The sequence below is a fragment of the Anolis sagrei genome, chromosome 8, assembly GCF_037176765.1.
Source record: "Anolis sagrei isolate rAnoSag1 chromosome 8, rAnoSag1.mat, whole genome shotgun sequence".
NCBI classification, from domain to species: Eukaryota; Metazoa; Chordata; class Lepidosauria; order Squamata; family Dactyloidae; genus Anolis; species Anolis sagrei.
The window spans coordinates 5015466-5034732 of NC_090028.1; the positions used below are offsets into that span (position 1 = coordinate 5015466).

The 19267-nt window shown below is 47.5% G+C and overlaps 1 protein-coding gene across 4 annotated transcripts in view; it reads right to left on the reverse strand.

Moving 5' to 3' along the window:
- Positions 1–3810: 3810 nt before the first annotated feature.
- DOK4 (docking protein 4) overlaps positions 3811–19267 on the reverse strand; it is a 91053-nt gene continuing 75596 nt past the window's right edge. For 3 of the 4 annotated variants that reach the window (XM_067470982.1, XM_067470983.1, XM_067470981.1), the window contains 4 exons: positions 18572–18761; positions 10225–10366; positions 5584–5707; positions 3811–4584 (listed from right to left, as the gene is read on the reverse strand). In XM_067470982.1, coding sequence (XP_067327083.1) covers positions 4454–4584; positions 5584–5707; positions 10225–10366; positions 18572–18761 — 587 coding nt within the window. In that variant the 3' untranslated portion in view covers positions 3811–4453. The remainder of the gene's footprint in view (positions 4585–5583; positions 5708–10224; positions 10367–18571; positions 18762–19267) is intronic. The other variant, XM_067470984.1, reaches the window with a different exon arrangement.

Here is a 19267-nt window from a genome sequence, read left to right on the forward strand (position 1 = left end):
AGCTTAAGTGGCTGAGGAAGGAAAGGAAAGGGCCTGAGGCTGTTAGGAATGGTGGGAGTTGAAGTCCAAAACAATTGGAGGGAGGGCCAAGGTTTGCCCATGCCTGTTGTAGAGGAAGTTTCCTTGCACTCTGCACAGGCAATAGAGCCTAACGTTGGTTATGGGCCCAGCACGCAGCTTAAACGGCTGAGGCGAAAAGGGAAAGGGCCTGAGGCTGTTAGGAATGGTGGGAGTTGAAGTCCAAAACACCTGGAGGGAGGGGCAAAGTTTGCCCATGCCTGTTGTAAAGGAAGCTTCCTTGCACTCCACATAGGCAACAGAGTCTAACATTGGTTATGGGCCCAGCACACAGCTTAAGTGGCTGAGGAAGGAAAGGAAAGGGCCTGAGGCTGTTAGGAATTGTGGGAGTTGAAGTCCAAAACAATTGGAGAGAGGCCAAAGTTTGCCCATGTCTGTTGTAGAGGAAGCTTCCTTGCACTCTGCACAGGCAACTGAGCCTAACGTTGGTTATGGGTCCAGCACGCAGCTTAGTTGGCTGAGAGGGAAAAAGAAGGGGCCTGAGGCTGTTAGGAATTGTGGGAGTTGAAGTCCAAAACAACTGGAGGGAGGGCCAAAGTTTGTCCATGCCTGCTGTAGAGGAAGCTTCCTTGCAAACTGCACAGGCAACAGAGCCTAACATTGGTTATGGGCCCAGCACGCAGCTTAATTGGCTGAGAGAGAAAAGGAATGGGTCTGAGGCTGTTAAAAATTGTGGAAGTCCTAAACACCTGGAGGGGTCAAGTTTGCCCATCCCTAATCTATATCCATTGACTGGCAATGCTATATTTCAAGAGGCATTATAACCTACAGACCTGCCTGAGCCCCTTCCACATTGCACAGCCATATCACTATGATTCCATTTTAACTTCCATGATTTTATCCAACAGGACCTGCAATCCTTACGATTCTCTAGCAGAGAGTTCCATTGCTGCAGCAATCCCAGGTTTAGAAAAGTTGTTGCCATGGCAGCTGAAGTGGAATCATGGCACTATCACCATGCAGTGTGCCGTCAAATGCACCGGAGCAATGGCGAGTCAAGATGCTGGCAACCATGTGGTTGCTGTCACATTCAAGAGGCCATCAGTTGACCAGTTAAAGCTCTCCAAAATTGCTTTGTTTTGGAGAGCTTGCTGGAATACATCTGCAGTGCTGAACCCACATTTTGAAAGGGATGTTGAGATCTGTTTTCTGTGCCAATGGGACCATGGAAACCACTTTTGGGTTAAGTCTTGCACTTGCGCAAGCTGATTTGGCTAAGCTTCAGCCTCTTGGATAACTGATGAAACCCAAAGCAGATATTCCATATGGAAACACTGCCCACCATCATTCCTTATTGGGTGCTTTGAATGTGATTTTCCTGCTTCTTGGCAGAATGGGGTTGGACTAGATGGCCCACAAGGTCTCTTCCAACTCTAGGATTCTATGATTCTAGCTCTTTTTTTTGCAGTAATTCCAGGTTTTATCAACCTTAAAGCATTTCTCTAGGCTGCCAAAACTTCTCTTCAAAATAGGTTCTCTTTTAAAGTTCTGACTAAAACCCAAAGCGGATTTTTTTTTTTTTTTGCCCCTGGGCCTTTCCACACAGCTATATAATTCAGAATATCAAAGCAGAAAAATCCCACAATATCTGGTTTGAACTGGGTTGTCTGAGGCCACACTGCCATATATTCCAGTTCAAAGCAGATAATGTGGGATTGTATTCAGCTGTATCATTGGCCTTTAACTTCCATTACACTATGTAATGAAATTCGTTCCTGGTTTGAAAGTGTTCTTTCCTGTTTAACTGTGGGTCCTTCCAGTGAGGCTGTACATCCCAGGATCTGATCCCAGGTTTATCCCAAATTATCTGGCAGTGCGTACTCATATAATCCAGTTTAAAGCAGGAAACCTGGGATCAGATCCTGGGATATAGGGCCTGTCTGGAAGGGCCCTGTGTGGTCCTTACTTTGAAAGTATTTGTCCTACTCCGAAACTTTGTTTTTGTGGCACAAACTATGTTGAATTGGTTGAGATAGTCACTGAAAAACTGGCGCAAAATGTGCCATAGCAGGACGTCTCTCCCGCAAAAGCAAAGTTTGGGCAGGGTTGTTGTAGGTTTTTTCGGGCTATATGGCCATGTTCTAGAGGCATTTTTCTCCTGACATTTCGCCTGCATCTATGGCAAGCATCCTCAGAGGTAGTAAGGTCTGTTGGAACTAGGAAAAAGGAGTTTATATATCTATGGAATGACCAGGGTGGGACAAAGAACTCTTGTCTGCTGGAGCTAGATGTGAATGTCTCAACTGACCACCTTGATTAGCACTTGATGGCCTGGCAGTGCCTGGGGCAATCTTTTGTTGAGAGGTGATTGGGTATCCCAGATTGTTTCCTCTCTGTTGTTTTGCTGTTGTAATTTTAGAGTTTTTTTTAATACTGGTAGCCAGATTTTGTTCATTTTCATGGTTTCCTCCTTTCTGTTGAAATTGTCCACATGCTTGTGGATTTCAATGGCTTCTCTTGGTGGTCCCTACATAGGGACCACCAAACACAGCATTGCCCAAACACGAATCAAGGAACATGAAAGGCACTGCAGACTACTTCAACCAGAGAAGTCAGCCATAGCAAAGCACCTGATGAACCAACCTGGACACAGAATATTATTTGAGAACACAGAAATGCTGGACCACTCTCACAACCACCATGTCAGGCGACACACAGAAGCCATTGAAATCCACAAGAAACATGTGGACCAATTTCAACAGAAAGGAGGAAACCATGAAAATGAACAAAATCTGGCTACCAGTATTGAAAACTCTAAAATTACAACAGCAAGACAACAGAGGGGAAACAACCAAGGACATCTAATCACCTCTCAACAATAGATTTCCCCAGGCTCTGCCAGGCTATCAAATGCTAATCAAGGTGGTCAGTTGAAACATTCATACCGAGCTCCAGCAGACAAGAGTCCTTTGTCCCACGCTGGTCATTCCACAGATATATGAATCCAATATTCCTAGTTCCAACACACCTCACTACCTCTGAGGATGCTTGCCATAGATGCAGGCGAAATGTCAGGAGAAAATGCCTCTAGAACATGGCCATATAGCTCGAAAAAACCTACAACAACCTAGTGATTCCGGCCATGAAAGCCTTCGACAATACAAAGTTTGGGCAGTTTAATCAACCTTCCCCATGTTTTTATGATAGAATCAATTAGGAACAAAAATGGCGTCCTGTAGTGCTACTCTTGGCAAACGAACGGCCAATAAATAAATATCCTCAAACCGAATGGGATGCACATTGGGGGAGGAAAACAAAGAAGGCAGTTGGCCCTAACCCTTGCAAAAGTGGAGGACAAGCTCCAGATTGGAAAAAAAAGACACCCAGTGAAATGTTTTCCCGCCTGCCCTGCGAGGCGGGACTCCAAGGCATTGTGGTCCATTTTAGGAGACGGTTGTGTGCGTGAAAGGGCCCGAGTGAAGGGCGCATGTGCCGAAGTTCGAAAGGTCTTCTCCTGAGAGGCCTCAAGGGCAACTACAGCCTTGCTCCAACTTGGAACGGGACTGCAGCTCCCATTATCCACAACTTGGCTTTGGACTGCAGCTCCCATGATCCCCAGCCAACACATAGCAGCTGCAGTCCAAAGCGTCCAGACTGAAGAGCACATTATTGAGGAAAGTTGGCATACTCTCGATCTCCGGTTCAGTGAATTGAAAACACCAACCGTTTCTGAGCATTACAAACTTCCCAAACAATAAAGTTTTCTTCCTCCTTTGTAAGGAAACAACACTCTTCTTTCTCCCTGGAAGGATCCTTGTGCGGACGCCCCGGTTTTATTTTTTTGGCCTCCAAAAGCCCCGGTTTACATCCGCAGCGAGGATTGAGGTGTCCTTCTCTGCAGGGGAGCTGGGTCATGAGCCAAACCTTCCAAATCTTATCTTTTTGCCAAAACCAAAACACAATGTTTTTTGTCCTCTGGAGAGTTCAAGTTCATTAGTTTTGCTCCATCCGTTTTCTCTCCATTTGGGGAAACATGCCGTTGAAGGGGGGAAAAAATCCACACCGATGCTTGAAAAATCCAAGAAATGTGCATTTGTGTAAGAAGGGAGAAAAGTCTCTTGATATACAGAATATGCATTAAGTAATATGATATATTTAAAATAGGGGGTCACAATATATAGCTCAGTCCTCCCTCCTCGTGATCTTCAATCCGCCGAGGTCCCGATTCTTGGATCCGGAGTGACTCCTGTGCAAACGCTGCTCCGATCCAATCGCAGCCCCAAATGCTGTCCAGAAATCCCGTAACAAAGGCCGGAGCAGGGACCAGAACGACAAAAGGAAATCTTCATTGCCGGCGACTGACCGGCTGACCGCTTCTCTTGGTCTTGAGCCATCACCGGACGGGGCTTCTCTCTCCTTCCGCTCGGGGAATACATCATTGGGAAGCCGACTTGGGATCTTTGCTGTCGCTGCTTTTTCCGTTCTGGGGAGCTTTGGGCTTGAGTAAGATGAAACGGTTTAGGAGGTCAGTCTCTGAGCTGGCCTGGGGTCCCGAATACGAATCCCCTGCGGAACAAAAGAGAGCAGCGATCATCATAAGGGACAGTTACAATCATGGGCGGCTCGTCCATTACGCGAAGTAAGCGGTCGCAGAACACTTTTTTTTGCCAGGGGTGCAGAGGCGCCTCTGTAAATGCCCCTTGACCACCACTTGAGGAGCACCCCCTCAGCTCACAACAGCCCTAGCAGTCCGGGGGGAGCCTTGGCTTTCTTGGGATCCTCTTCCCAAAGGGGCCGGACCCTTGAGCCTCGCCTAGCCCCTCTCGTTCCTGCTCCACCCGGCCACCGGGTGCGCGAGCAGAGCCGGCGCTCAATCGTTCTCCGCGTTCGATCCCTTCCCCATGACCGGCTCCCTTTCCCGATCCCCCGGCGCTCCTCTCCTCTCCCCAATCCGCGGGTGGGCCAAGGGGCAGAGCCGCCACTCCTGGCCGGTTTCGGGTCCGGAGCCGTGTCTGAAGACCTCAGTGTGAGCACCAAAAGTCGCCTCTTCTCCTGACTTTCTCCTCAGCCATTGGGACCGAGAAAGAGAGAGAGAGAGAGAGCCCCTCCTTCTGGAGGTATCTCCCACCTCCGCTCCCTCCTTTGTTTTTGCGCCTACCTTCAGGAAAGGTGGGCATCTCCACCTCTCTCTCTCTTTCTCTCTCTCTCTCGGTCCCAATGGCTGAGGAGAAAGTCAGGAGAAGAGGTGACTTTTGGTGCATACGCCGGGGTCTTCAGGCACTCCTCTGAACCCAAAGCGGGCCAGGCAAGGGACCAAGTGCGGCAAGTGTAGTTACTGGGATGTATAGTTCACCTACAATCAAAGAGCATTCTGAACTCCACCAATGATGGAATTGAACCAAATATGGCACACAGAACTCCCACGACGAACAGAAAATATATATCAATGATTGGTTGGGGGGGGGGGGGCGCCAAAATACTGTTTGCTTACCCTTGAAAATTACCTAGGGCCGCCTCTGGTTACAATTCCAGACATCACAACCAGGGAGAAGCAAAGGAACTCACCTCCGTAGTCAGAGGAATCGGTGATGTTCTGGGAGCCGGTAATGTGGTGCCAGTAGGCACTGCGTGGCAGCATTGTGGTGGGCGTACAGGGGTAGGAGTAGTGCTCAGTGCCCTTGTTTAGCAGCTAGGAAAGAGGAGAAGGAGGGAGAGTGTTAACATTGGTCCCTCTGAGCAAAGGGAAAAGAGCTGGGTGCCAACTGCAGCCAACGGTACCTTCCCAAAGGGCAATGGTTACTCTTCCGGGTGAAAATGGTGCATTCCCAAATGGCAGTGCCACATTCTCAAATGGCACCATCACCTCCCCAAAATGGCAATGGCATTTTCCTAAATGGCAATATCATCTTCCTGAAATGGCAGGAAGAAAATAGCATTGGTACCTTCCCAAATGGCAGTGCTTCCTTCCCAAATAGCAACTGTACTTTTCCAAATTGCAATGCCACCTTTCCAAGATGGCAATGGGACCTTGCCAAATGGCAGTGCTTCCTTCCTAAATAGAAATGATACCTTTCCAAATGGCAATGCCACCTTCCCAAGATGGCAACGGCACCTTGCCAAATGGCAGTGCTTCCTTCCTAAATAGAAATGGTACCTTTCCAAATGGCAATGCCACCTTCCCAAGATGGCAATGGCACCTTCCCAAATGGCAGTGCTTCCTTCCCAAGTACCAACAGTACCTTTCCAAATGGCAATGCTACCTTCCTAAGATGGCAACGGCACCTTCCCAAATGGCAGTGCCATCTTCCCTAAATGGCAACAGTGCAGTCCCAAATGGAAGTGCTACCATCCCAAATAGCAACAGTGCTTTTGCAAATGGCAATGCTATCTTCCCTAAATGACAATGGCTCCTTCCCAAATGGCAGTGCTTCCTTCCCAAATGGCAACGGTACCTTTCCAAATGGCAATGCCAGTTTCCCAAGATGGCAGTGGCGCCTTCCCAAATGGCAATGGTTACCCTCCCAAATGGAAGTGCCACCTTCCCAAAATGGCAATGGAACCTTCCCAAATGGCAGTGTTACCTTCCCAAATGGCAATGGTTACCCTCCCAAATGGAAGTGCCACCTTCCCAAAATGGCAATGGAACCTTCCCAAATGGCAGTGTTACCTTCCCAAATGGCAATGGTTACCCTCCCAAATGGAAGTGCCACCTTCCCAAAATGGCAATGGAACCTTCCCAAATGGCAGTGTTACCTTCCCAAATGGCAATGCTACTTTCCCAAGATGGCAACAGCACTGTCCCAAATGGCAATGGTGCCTTCCCAAAATGCCAATGGAATCTTCCCAAATGGCAATGGTTACCCTTCAAAATAGTAATGCCACCTTCCCAATCGGGAGTCCTACCTTCCCAAATAGCAACAGTACCTTGCCAAATGGCAACACTACCTTCCCAAGATGGCAATGGTACCTTCCCATATGGCAATGCCATCTTTACTAGATGGCAATATGCTTTCCCAAAATGGGATTGCTGCCTTCCCAAATGGCAATGCAACCTTCCCAAATGGCAATGTCACCTTCATATAAATGCCCATGGTACCTTCCCAAATGGTTATCTCACTTTTCTAAATAGCAACAGTACCTTTCCAAATGGCAATGGCACTTCCCCAAAATGGCAATTGCACCTTCCCAAATGGCAATGTTTACCCTTTCTTTGGCAATTACACCTTCCTAAATGGCAATACCGCATTCTCTCAATGGAAATAGTTACCCTCCAAATGTAAATGCCACTTTCCCAAAATTGTAATTGTACCTTCCCAAATAGCAACAGTATCTTTCCAAATGGCAATGCTACCTTCCTAAGATGGCAACGGCACCTTCCCAAATGGAAAGCCATCTTCACTAAATGGCAATTGCACCATCCCAAATGGCAATGCCACCTTCTCAAAACCTTTCCAAATCTCAATGGTACCTTCCCAAGATGGCAATGCCACCTTCTCAAATGGCGATGCTATCATCTCAAAATGGTAATGGCACCTTCCCAGTAGCGCATGGTACCGTCTCAAAATGACAACAGCACCTTCCTAAATAGCAACATGATCTTTCTAAATGGCAATGCTACTTTCCCAAGATAGCAATGACATCTCCCCAAGTTGGCAGTGCCATCTTCCCTAAATGGCAACAGTGCAGTCCCAAATGGAAGTGCTACCATCCCAAATAGCAACAGTACTTTTTCAAATGGCAATGCTACCTTCCCTAAATGACAACGGTGCCTTCCCAAATGGCAGTGCTTCCCTCCCAAATAGCAATGCTACCTTGCCAAATGGCAATGCTACCTTCCTAAATGGCAGTGCCATCTTCCCTAAGTGGCAACGATGCTGTCCCAAATGGCAATGCCACCTTCCCAAATAGCAACAGCACTTTCTCAAATGGCAATACCACTTTCCCAAGATGGCAATGACGGTTTTCCAAATGGCAATGGTTGCCCTCCCAAATAGCAATGCCATCTTTCCTAAATGACAACAGTGCCTTCCCAAAATGGCAATGGAACCATCCCAGATGGCAATGGTTACTCTCCCAAATAGTAGTGCCACCTTCCCAAACAACAGTGCTACCTTCCCAAATAGCAACAGTATCTTGCCAAATGGCAATGCTACCTTCCCAAGATGGCAATGGTGCCTTCCTAAATGGCAATGCCATCTTTACTAGATGGGAATGTGCTTTCCCAAAATGGGATTGGCGCCTTCCCAAATGGCAATGCGACCTTCTCAAATGGCAATGTCACCTTCATATAAATGCCTATGGTACCTTCCCAAATGGCAATGGTTACCATCCCAAATGTAAATGCCACTTTCCCAAAATTATAACTGCACCTTCCCAAATAGCAATGGTACCTTTCCAAACAGGAATGCTACCTTCCCAAGATGGCAACGGCCATTTCCTAAATGGCAGTGCCATCTTCACTAAATGGCAATTGCACCGTCCTAAATGGCAATGCCACCTTCTCAAATGGCAAACACGCCGTCCCAAATGGCAATGCCACCTTCTCAAAACTTTTCCCAATCTCAATGATATCTTCCCAAGATGGCAATGCCGCCTTCTCAAATGGCGAAACCACCATCCCAAAATGGTAAAGGCACCTTCCCAATTGCGCATGGTACCATCCCAAAATGGCAATTTCCTAAATGGTAGTGCCATCTTCACTAAATGGCAATGCAACCTTCTCAAATGGCAAACGCGCCATCCCAAATGGCAATGCCACCTTCTCAAAACTTTTCCAAATCTCACTGGTACCTTCCCAAGATGGCAATGCCGCCTTCTCAAATGGTGAAACCACCATCCTAAAATGGTAATGGTGCCATCCCAATTGCGCATGGTACCATCCCAAAATGGCAACTGTACCTTCCCAAATAGCAACAAGACCTTTCCAAATGGCAATGATACTTTCCCAAGATAGCAATGGCACCTCCCCAAGTTGGCAATGCCATCTTTTCTAAATGGCAACAATGCCTTCCCAAAATGGCAATGGCGTTTTCCTAAAATGGCAATATTATCTTTCTGAAACAGCAGGAAGAAAATAGGATTGGTACCTTCCCCAAGGGCAGTGCTTCCTTTCCAAATAGCAACTGTACTTTTCCAAATGGCAATGCCACCTTCCCAAGATGGCAATGGCACCTTGCCAAATGGCAGTGCTTCCTTCCTAAATAGCAATGGTATCTTTCCAAATGGCAATATCACATTCCCAAATGGCAGTGCTTCCTTCCCAAGTACCAACAGTACTTTTCCAAATGGCAATGCTACCTTCCTAAGATGGCAATGGCACATTCCCAAATGGAAAGCCATCTTCACTAAATGGCAATTTCGCCACCACAAATGGCAATGCCACCTTCTCAAAACCTTTCCAAATCTCAATGGTACCTTCCCAAGATGGCAATGCCGCCTTCTCAAATGGTGAAATCACCATCCCAAAATGGTAATGGCACCTTCCCAATTGCGCATGGTACCACCCAAAATGGCAATGGCACCTTCCCAAAAAGCAACAAGACCTTTCCAAATGATACTTTCCCAAGATAGCAATGGCACCTCCCCAAGTTGGCAATGCATTTTTTTCTAAATGGCAACAATGCCTTCCCAAAATGGCAACGGTACCTTTCCAAATGGCAATGCCAGTTTCCCAAGATGGCAGTGGCGCCTTCCCAAATGGCAATGGTTACCCTCCCAAATGGAAGTGCCACCTTCCCAAAATGGCAATGGAACCTTCCCAAATGGCAGTGTTACCTTCCCAAAGGCAACTGTACCTTTCCAAATGGCAATGCTACCTTCCTAAGATGGCAACGGCACCTTCCCAAATGGAAAGCCATCTTCACTAAATGGCAATTGCACCATCCCGAATGGCAATGCCACCTTCTCAAAACCTTTCCAAATCTCACTGGTACCTTCCCAAGATGGCAATGCTGCCTTCTCAAATGGTGAAACCACCATCCCAAAATGGTAATGGTGCCTTCCCAAATTACAATGGTGTCTTCCCAAATGGCAATGGTTACCCTTCCAGATGGCAATTACGCCTTCCCAAATGGCAATGCTACCTTCCCAAATGGAAACAGGACCTTCCCAAATGGCATAGGAGCCTTCCCAAAAAGGACAATGGCCCCTTCCCAATTGACTCCAGAACAGGTCTGGATGTGACAAAATCATTCCTGGAGCGCTCACCCGCACGTTCTTCTCCATCTCCATCAGGACGCGCTTGTGCTGTTCGGCGATGGCCAAGGTGGCACTGTGGACCCGTTGGTAGATCTGCTCCCCTTCCTGGGTCTGGAAGGTATAGAGCCCTTCCCCGGCATCACACATCCTGCTAAGCACGGGGCAAAGAGGGGGACAAACAGAGAGCAATGGCATCAAGAGGGAGTTGCAGCGGATGTAGCTTCCAGGCAAAACAAGACAGTATTGCATTCTGTATGTGTGCTTTCATGTGTCTCCAAGTCATCTGTGGACTTATAGCAACCCAATTGGGTGCATCTACATTGAAGTATGAATGTAGTTTGGTTCCATTTTAACTTCCATGGCTCAATGTTATGGAATCCTGAGCTTTGTAATTTAGGGAGGCACCAGCACCCTTTGGCACAGAAATCCATAGCTATCGAGACATTGCACTTAAAGTGGGGTTATGCGGCATTTACTCTATAGTGTGGATGCACCCTAGGTCCAGAAGCCTTGTTATTGTTGTTGTTGTTGCTGTTGTTGTTGTTGTCGTCGTCTCACATTTCTTCCCATAGGTACTCGAGGCAGTTTGCAATGTCATGACACAATACAAAAGAATCTAAAAACAAGGCCAATACAATATTGATTTTTTTTGGTGATAGTCATCAAGTCATCGAGACATCGCAAGTGCTGAACCTGACTCAGCGCATAGAAGATGGCTTTGAAAGGCAGCAGATCACAGGAGCTGTCTTCATAGACCTGTCGGCAGCTTATGATACCGTAAACCACCACCTCCTCCTGAGAAGAATATATAGTATCACAAAGGACTATCACCTCACCCGCCCCATAGGAAACCTGCTACAAAACAGGAGCTTTTTTGTTGAGTTCCAGGGCCAGAGAAGCAGATGGCGGAAACAGAAGAACGGCCTGCCTCAGGGGAGCGTGCTTGCCCCATCCATGTTCAACATTTACACAAATGACCAGCCACTGCCAGAAGGGACAGAGAGTTTCAACTATGCAGATGATCATGCCATTACCGCTCAAGCAGGGAGCTTTGAGATGGTAGAACAGAAGCTTTCTGAAGCTTTAGGTGCTCTTACTGCCTATTACAGGGAAAACCAGCTGATCCCCAACCCATCTAAAACACAGACATGTGCCTTTCACCTTAAGAACAGAGAAGCATCCCGAGCTCTGAGGATGACCTGGGAAGGAATCCCACTGGAGCATTGCAGCGCACCCAAATACCTGGGAGTCACTCTGGACCGTGCTCTGACCTACAAGAAGCACTGCCTGAACATCAAGCAAAAAGTGGGTGCTAGAAACAATATCATACGAAAGTTGACTGGCACAACCTGGGGATCACAACCAGACACAGTGAAGACATCTGCCCTTGCACTTGGCTACTCTGCTGCTGAGTACGCATGCCCAGTGTGGAACACATCTCACCACACTAAAACAGTGGATGTGGCTCTTAATGAGACATGCCGCATTATCACGGGGTGTCTGCGCCCTACACCACTGGAGAAATTATACTGCTTAGCCAGTATTGCACCACCTGACATCCGCCGGGAAGGAGCAGCCAATAGTGAAAGGACCAAGGCAGTGACATCTTCGGCCCACCCCCTGTTTGGGTATCAGCCAGCACGTCAATGACTTAAATCAAGACATAGTTTTCTTAGATCTACAGAGACACTCGCTGGAACACCCCAGCAAGCGAGAGTCCAAAAGTGGCAGGCCCAAACCCAGCACCTCAATCCATGGGTGATACCAGATGAGAGACTCCCCCCTGGGCACACAGACTTGGAAGGCGCTGAACAGACTGCGCTCTGGCACCACGAGATGCAGAGCCAATCTTAAGAAATGGGGCCACAAAGTGGAATCCACGACATGCGAATGTGGAGAAGAGCAAACCACTGACCACCTGCTGCAATGCAACCTGAGCCCTGCCACATGCACAAGGGAGGACCTCCTCGCGGCAACACCAGAGGCACTCCAGGTGGCCAGATACTGGTCAAAGGACATTTAACCAACTACCAAATTTGCAAAATCTTTTTGCAAACTTGTGTTTTTCTTTCTTTTTCTTTTTAATCTGTGTGTTTGTTTTGTTCTGTTAGAATTGTAACACAATAGTATGGTTGCTGATGATACGATAAATAAAAATAATTCTGAAACTCCCTGCCTTTCTCCATTATCCAGCACCCGGATATTGGCAATGTGGTCTCTGGTTCGTCTGCCTTTTCTAAACCCAGCTTGTACATCTGGCAACCCGTCTCTCCATCTTTCCTTTGGGGTTTCTATATCCTTATTGCGGGTGGGTTATGCTCGTTCCCCCTCTTTGCCTTTCTTTGCTGCCAGCGAAACAAGCGGCTTTATTGTCAGAACAGGCGTGTTCCAGGGTGGGACCGAGCTGGAAGAATTCCTCTAATCTCTCTACAAAAGCTCCCGCATAATGAGTCAGGGAAAGTCTGGGAGGAAAGGCAAAGATCATATTTCTTTCCTTTGTAGAAGGCAATTAGCCGGCGTCGCTAATAGGTTCAGGCTGGGAGGATCTAAAGCCGTTTTTTTGCAAAGTTCACCAACAAAGAGGAAAAGGCAGAGAGAATTAAAATCCTGATTGTGCAGCAAACAATTCAGGAAGGACGGGCGCTTTGGAGCTTGGAAAGCGGTGTCACCCAAGGGTGCATTTACACTAGAATCATAGAATCAAAGAGTTGGAAGAGACCTCCTGGGCCATCCAGTCCAACCCCATTTTGCCAAGAAGCAGGAATATTGCATTCAAATCACCCCTGACAGATGGCCATCCAGCCTCTGCTTAAAAGCTTCCAAAGAAGGAGCCTCCACCACACTCCGGGGCAGAGAGTTCCACTGCTGAACAGCTCTCACACTCAGGAAGTTCTTCCTCATGTTCAGATGGAATCTCCTCTCTTGTAGTTTGAAGCCATTGTTTCATTGCATCCTAGTCTCCAAGGAAGCAGAAAACAAGCTTGTTCCCTCCTCCCTGTGACTTCCTCTCACATATTTATACATGGCTATCATATCCCCTCTCAGCCTTCTCTTCTTCAGGCTAAACATGCCCAGCTCCTTAAGCCGCTCCTCATAGGGCTTGTTCTCCACACCCTTGATCTGCTCCCTCCTCCCTGTGGCTTCCTCTCACATATTTATACATGGCTATCATGTCTCCTCTCAGCCTCTTCTTCAGGCTAAACATGCCCAGCTCCTTAAGCCACTCCTCATAGGGCTTGTTCTCCAGACCCTTGATCATTTTAGTTGCCCTCCTCTGGACATATTCCAGCTTGTCAATTTCTCTCTTGAATTGTGGTGCCAAGAATTGGACACAATATTCCAGGTGTGGTCTAACCAAAGCGGAATAGAGCATGGGGAGCATTGTCGATCTTTGGTTATAATTATTCTATTGAAATTAAAGTATTTAAATAAATGTTTTAATTTATTCTTAATCTTTATTCCCATTTATCCCCTGTTTAATGAGACCAATTTCCTCATTTTTAGTGTAATTAGTAACATTATGGGAGCCGCTGGTGGTGCAGTGGGTTAAACTGCTGAGCTGCTGAACTTGCTGACCGAAAGTTCGGCGGTTTGAATCCTGGGAGCAGTGTGAGCTCCCGCTGTCAGCCCCAGCTTTTGCCAAACTAGCAGTTCGAAAACATGCAAATGTGAGTAGATCAATAGGTACCGCTCTGGTGGGAAGCCATTGTTCCGCGTCCTAGTCTCCATGGAAGCAGAAAACAAGCTTGCTCCCTCCTCCTCCCTGTGGCTTCCTCTCACATATTTATACATGGCTATGATATCCCCTCTCAGCCTTCTCTTCTTCAGGCTAAACATGCCCAGCTCCTTAAGCCGCTCCTCATAGGGTTTGTTCTCCAGACCTTTTATCATTTTAGTCGCTCTCCTCTGGACACATTCCAGCTTGTCAATATCTCTCTTGAATTAGGATTAATGCAGCTTGACATTACTTGACCTGCCATGGCTCGAGGCTATGGAATGCTGCAAACCGTCGTTTTACAATCTCCAAAAATGCTCGTGCCTCACCAAACGACAACTCAACAAAAAAGCTCCTGTTTTGTAGCAAATTTCCTATGAAGCAGGTGAGGTAAAATAAAGAGAAAGGTTTATGGCTCCAATGCGATGGGTTAAACCCCTGTGCTGGCAGGACTGAAAACCGACAGGTCGCAGGTTCGAATCCCGGGAGAGCGAGGATGAGCTCCCTCTGTCAGCTCCAGCTCCTCATGCCGGGACATGAGAGAAGCTTCCCACAAGGATGGTAAAACATCAAAACATCCGGGCAACGTCCCCTGGGCAACATCCTTGCAGACAGCCAATTCTCTCACACCAGAAGCGACTTGCAGTTTCTCAAGTCGCTCCTGACATGACAAAATATATATATAGCATTAACAGGTTAAGTAGCACCAAACTGAACTAATCTTACAGCTCCATGTATTTATGATAGAACCAATTAGGGAATGACATTGATAACCCAGGAACAAAAAACGTGTTGCACAGTATTACCCATGACTTCACCTCACCTGCTTCCTAGGAAATTTGCTACAAAACAGGAGCTTTTTTGTTGAGTTCCAGGGCCAAAGAAACAGATGGCGAAAACAGAGGAACGGCCTGCCTCAGGGGAGCGTGCTTGCTCCACCAATGTTTAACATTTACACAAATGGCCAGCCACTGCCAGAAGGGACAGAGAATTTCATCTATGCTGACGATTATGCTATCACCGCTCAAGCAGGGAGCTTTGAAATGGTTGAACAGAAGCTCTCCAAAGCTTTAGGTGCTCTTACTGATTATTACAGGGAAAACCAGCTGATCCCTAATCCATCTAAAGCACAGACATGTGCCTTTCACCTTAAGAACAGACAAGCATCCCGAGCTCTGAGGATCACCTGGGAAGGAATCCCACTGGAGCATTGCAACACACCCAAATATCTGGGAGTCACTCTGGACCGTGCTCTGACCTACAAGAAGCACTGCCTGAACATCAAGCAAAAAGTGGGTGCTAGAAACAATATCATACGAAAGAAGGAGGGAAGGAGAGAAAGAAGGAAAGAAAGAAGGGTAGAGAAGGAAGGAAGGAGGGAATGAGGGAGAGAAGGAGGGAGAGAAAGAGGAAAGAAGAAGGGAAAGATGGAGGGAAGGAGAAAGAAGGAAAGAAGGAGGAAAGGAGAGAAAGAAGGAAAGAAGGGTAGCGGAGGAAGGGAGAGAAGGAGGGAGAGAAGGAAGGAAAGAAGGAGGGAAGGAGAGAAAGAAGAAAAGAAGGGTAGAGGAGGAAGGAGGGAATGAGGGAGAGAAGGAGGGAGAGAAGGAAGGAAAGAAGGAGGGAAGGAGAGAAAGAAGAAAAGAAGGGTAGAGGAGGAAGGAGGGAATGAGGGAGAGAAGGAGGGAGAGAAGGAAGGAAAGAAGGAGGGAAGGAGAGAAAGAAGAAAAGAAGGGTAGAGGAGGAAGGAGGGAATGAGGGAGAGAAGGAGGGAGAGAAAGAGGGAAAGAAGAAGGGAAAGAAGGAGTGAAGGAGAGAGAAAGAAGGAAAGAAAGAAGGGTAGAGAAGGAAGGAAGGAGAGAAGAAGAGAGAGAAGGAGGGAAAGACGGAGGGAAGGAGAGAAGGACAGAAAGAAAGGTAGGGAGGGAAGGAAGGAAGTTGAACACTTCCCAAGTGTCCAGGACTGCGTGATGTATTATTATTATTATTATTATTATTATTATTATTATTATTATTATTATTTCCAAAACTCCAGACAACCTCACATAGTGATTTCATGTAGATGGGAGCCTTCTGGGACAACACAAGCCAATGGAAGGAGTCTGGTCACTAAGATGACTGTATGACGCGAATCTAATGCACACTCCAATTTTGGTGAGGTCACTTAGCCAAAAAAGGTGAACATAAAGTTTTGAGTGAATAGGGTAATTGTCACCTCTCCATTATATCCTCAAAGAAGTGGCCCAAGGATACGTCAATATTCAAACACTCGAGTTTCAGAACAAGCTATTTGATCAATTCAGGACAAAATTCCGAAGCTCTAGGTGCTCTTACTGCCTATTACAGGGAAAACCAGCTGATCCCTAATCCATCTAAAACACAGACATGCGCCTTTCACCTTAAGAACAGAGAAGCATCCCGAGCTCTGAGGATTACCTGGGAAGGAATCCCACTGGAGCATTGCAGCACACCCAAATACCTGGGAGTCACTCTGGACCGTGCTCTGACCTACAAGAAGCACTGCCTGAACATCAAGCAAAAAGTGGGCGCTAGAAACAACATCATACGAAAGCTGACTGGCACAACCTGGGGATCACAACCAGACACAGTGAAGACATCTGCCCTTGTGCAATGCTACTCTGCTGCTGAGTACGCATGCCCAGTGTGGAACACATCTCACCACGCTAAAACAGTGGATGTGGCTCTTAATGAGACATGCCGCATTATCATGGGGTGTCTGCGCCCTACACCACTGGAGACATTACACTGCTTAGCCGGTATTTCACCACCTGACATCCGCCGGGAAGTAGCAGCCAATAGTGAAAGGACCAAGGCAGAGACATCTCCAGCTCATCCCCTGTTTGGGTATCAGCCAGCACGTCAACGACTTAAATCAAGAAATAGTTTTCTTAGATCTACAGAGACACTCGCTGGAACACCTCAGCAAGCGAGAGTTCAAAAGTGGCAGGCTCAAACCCAGAACCTCAATCCGTGGGTGACACCAGATGAGAGACTCCCCCCTGGGCACACAGAAGACTGGGCGACTTGGAAGGCGCTGAACAGACTACGCTCTGGAACCACGGGATGCAGAGCCAACCTTCAGAAATGGGGCCACAAAGTTGAATCCTCGACATGTGAGTGTGGAGAAGAGCAAACCACTGACCACCTGCTGCAATGCAACCTGAGCCCTGCCACGTGCACAATGGAGGACCTTCTCACAGTGACTCCACGTGGTCAGCTTCTGGTCAAAGGACATTTAGTGCGCTGCCAAGTTTTAAACTTTGTTTGTGTTTTTAAACACATTATAACTGTAACCAATTCACTTTTGTCATGATGAATTATAGTGCCTGCTGTCTTTGACATGGCTCTTTCCAAGATGCAAGCAAGATGCAAGCAAGATGCAGGCTCAAACCCAGAACCTCAACCAATGGCTGATACGAAATGAGAGACTCCCCCCTGGGCACACAGAGGACTGGGCGACTTGGAAGGCGCTGAACAGACTGCGCTCTGGCACCACGAGATGCAGAGCCAACCTTCAGAAATGGGGCTACAAAGTGGAATCCTCGACATGAGAGTGCGGAGAAGAGCAAACCACTGACCACCTGCTGCAATGCAACCTGAGCTCTGCCACATGCACAATGGAGGACCTTCTTGCGGCAACACCAGAGGCACTCCAAGTGGCCAGATACTGGTCAAATGGACATTTAATCAACTACCACCACACATTCTGTATTTTCGATGTTGGTTTGCTTTGCTCTGTTAGAAATATAATATAACTGACTGGCTGCCCTGACAAGAGAAATAAATACAGGGAAAACCAGCTGATCCCTAATCCATCTACAGCACAAACATGTGCTTTTCACCTTAAGAACAGACAAGCATCCTGAGCTCTGAGGATGACCTGGGAAGGAATCCCAAAGGAACACATCCAAGTACCTGGGAGTCACTCTGGACCGTGCTCTGACCTACAAGAAGCACTGCCTGAATATCAACCAAAAAGTGGGTGCTAGATATAATATCATACAAAAACTGATTAGCACAACCTGGGGATCACAACCAGACCGAGGTCTTTAGGCACTGCACCCAGTGTGCCTATTATTATTATTATTATTATTATTATTATTATTATTATTATTATTATTATCTGCATACTGGTAATGTGGCCGGCATGACTGCATGGAGCGTCGTTACCTTCCTGCCAGAGAAATTCTCATGGTGGTCTGCGAAAAGGCCTTAAAGGTAAAGGTAGTCCCCTGACATTAAGTCCAGTCATGTCTGACTCTGGGGTGTGGTGCTCATCTCCATTTCTAAGCCGAAGAGCCAGCGTTGTCCGTAGACACCTCCAAGGTCATGTGGCCAGCATGACTGCATGGAGCGCCGTTACCTTCCCGCTGGAGCAGTATCTATTGATCTACTCACATTTGCATGTTTTCGAACTGCTAGGTTGGCAGAAGCTAGGGCTGACAGCGGAAGCTCACGCCACTTCCCAGAATCAAATCTGTGACCTTTCGGTCAACAAGCTCAGCAGCTCAGGGCTTTAACCCACTGCGCCATTAAGGGCTCCTAAGCAAGCAAAGCCAAAGCAAGGCGTGCGTTCTTCCAGGAACCCCCAAACCCAATTTATGCTCCCGTAGGTCTTACTACCTGCCAGCCTCGAAGGTGAACCGCGTGGCGTCCCGGCCGTAGCGGCGCAGCGAACAGAGGGGCCAGGAGACCAGCTTGACCCGAGGGTTGTGCATGTCCCAGAGGTAAATGTTTTCGTGGGTGATCTGCAGCTTACATTCGCCGTAAATGTCCAGGTTGGGGCAAGGCAGGAGGAAGACGTTGAAGCGGTCTGGAGGAGGGAGGGAGATGGAGAAAGGGGTCAGCAGGAATGACCAAGTGGAAGGTCCAAACACACAAATGCTTCCAAGGTGAAAATAGGGAAAAACTTAAAGGTGGATTTGCAGCATGTTTACATAGAATCATAGAATCAAAGAGTTGGAAGAGACCTCATGGGCCATCCAGTCCAACCCCTTTCTGCCAAGAAGCAGGAATATTGCATTCAAAGCACCCGACAGATGGTCATCCAGCCTCTGTTTAAAAGCTTCCAAAGAAGGGAGCCTCCACCACACGCTGGGGCAGAGAGTTCCACTGCTGAACGGCTCTCACAGCCTCATGTTCAGATGGAATCTCCTTTCTTGTAGTTTGAAGCCATTGTTCCTTGTCCTAGTTTCTAGGGAAGCAGAAAACAAGCTTCCTCCCTCCTCCTGTGGCTTCCTCTCACATATTTATACATGGCTATCATATCTCCTCTCAGCCTTCTCTTCTTCAGGCTAAACATGCTCAGCTCCTTAAGCC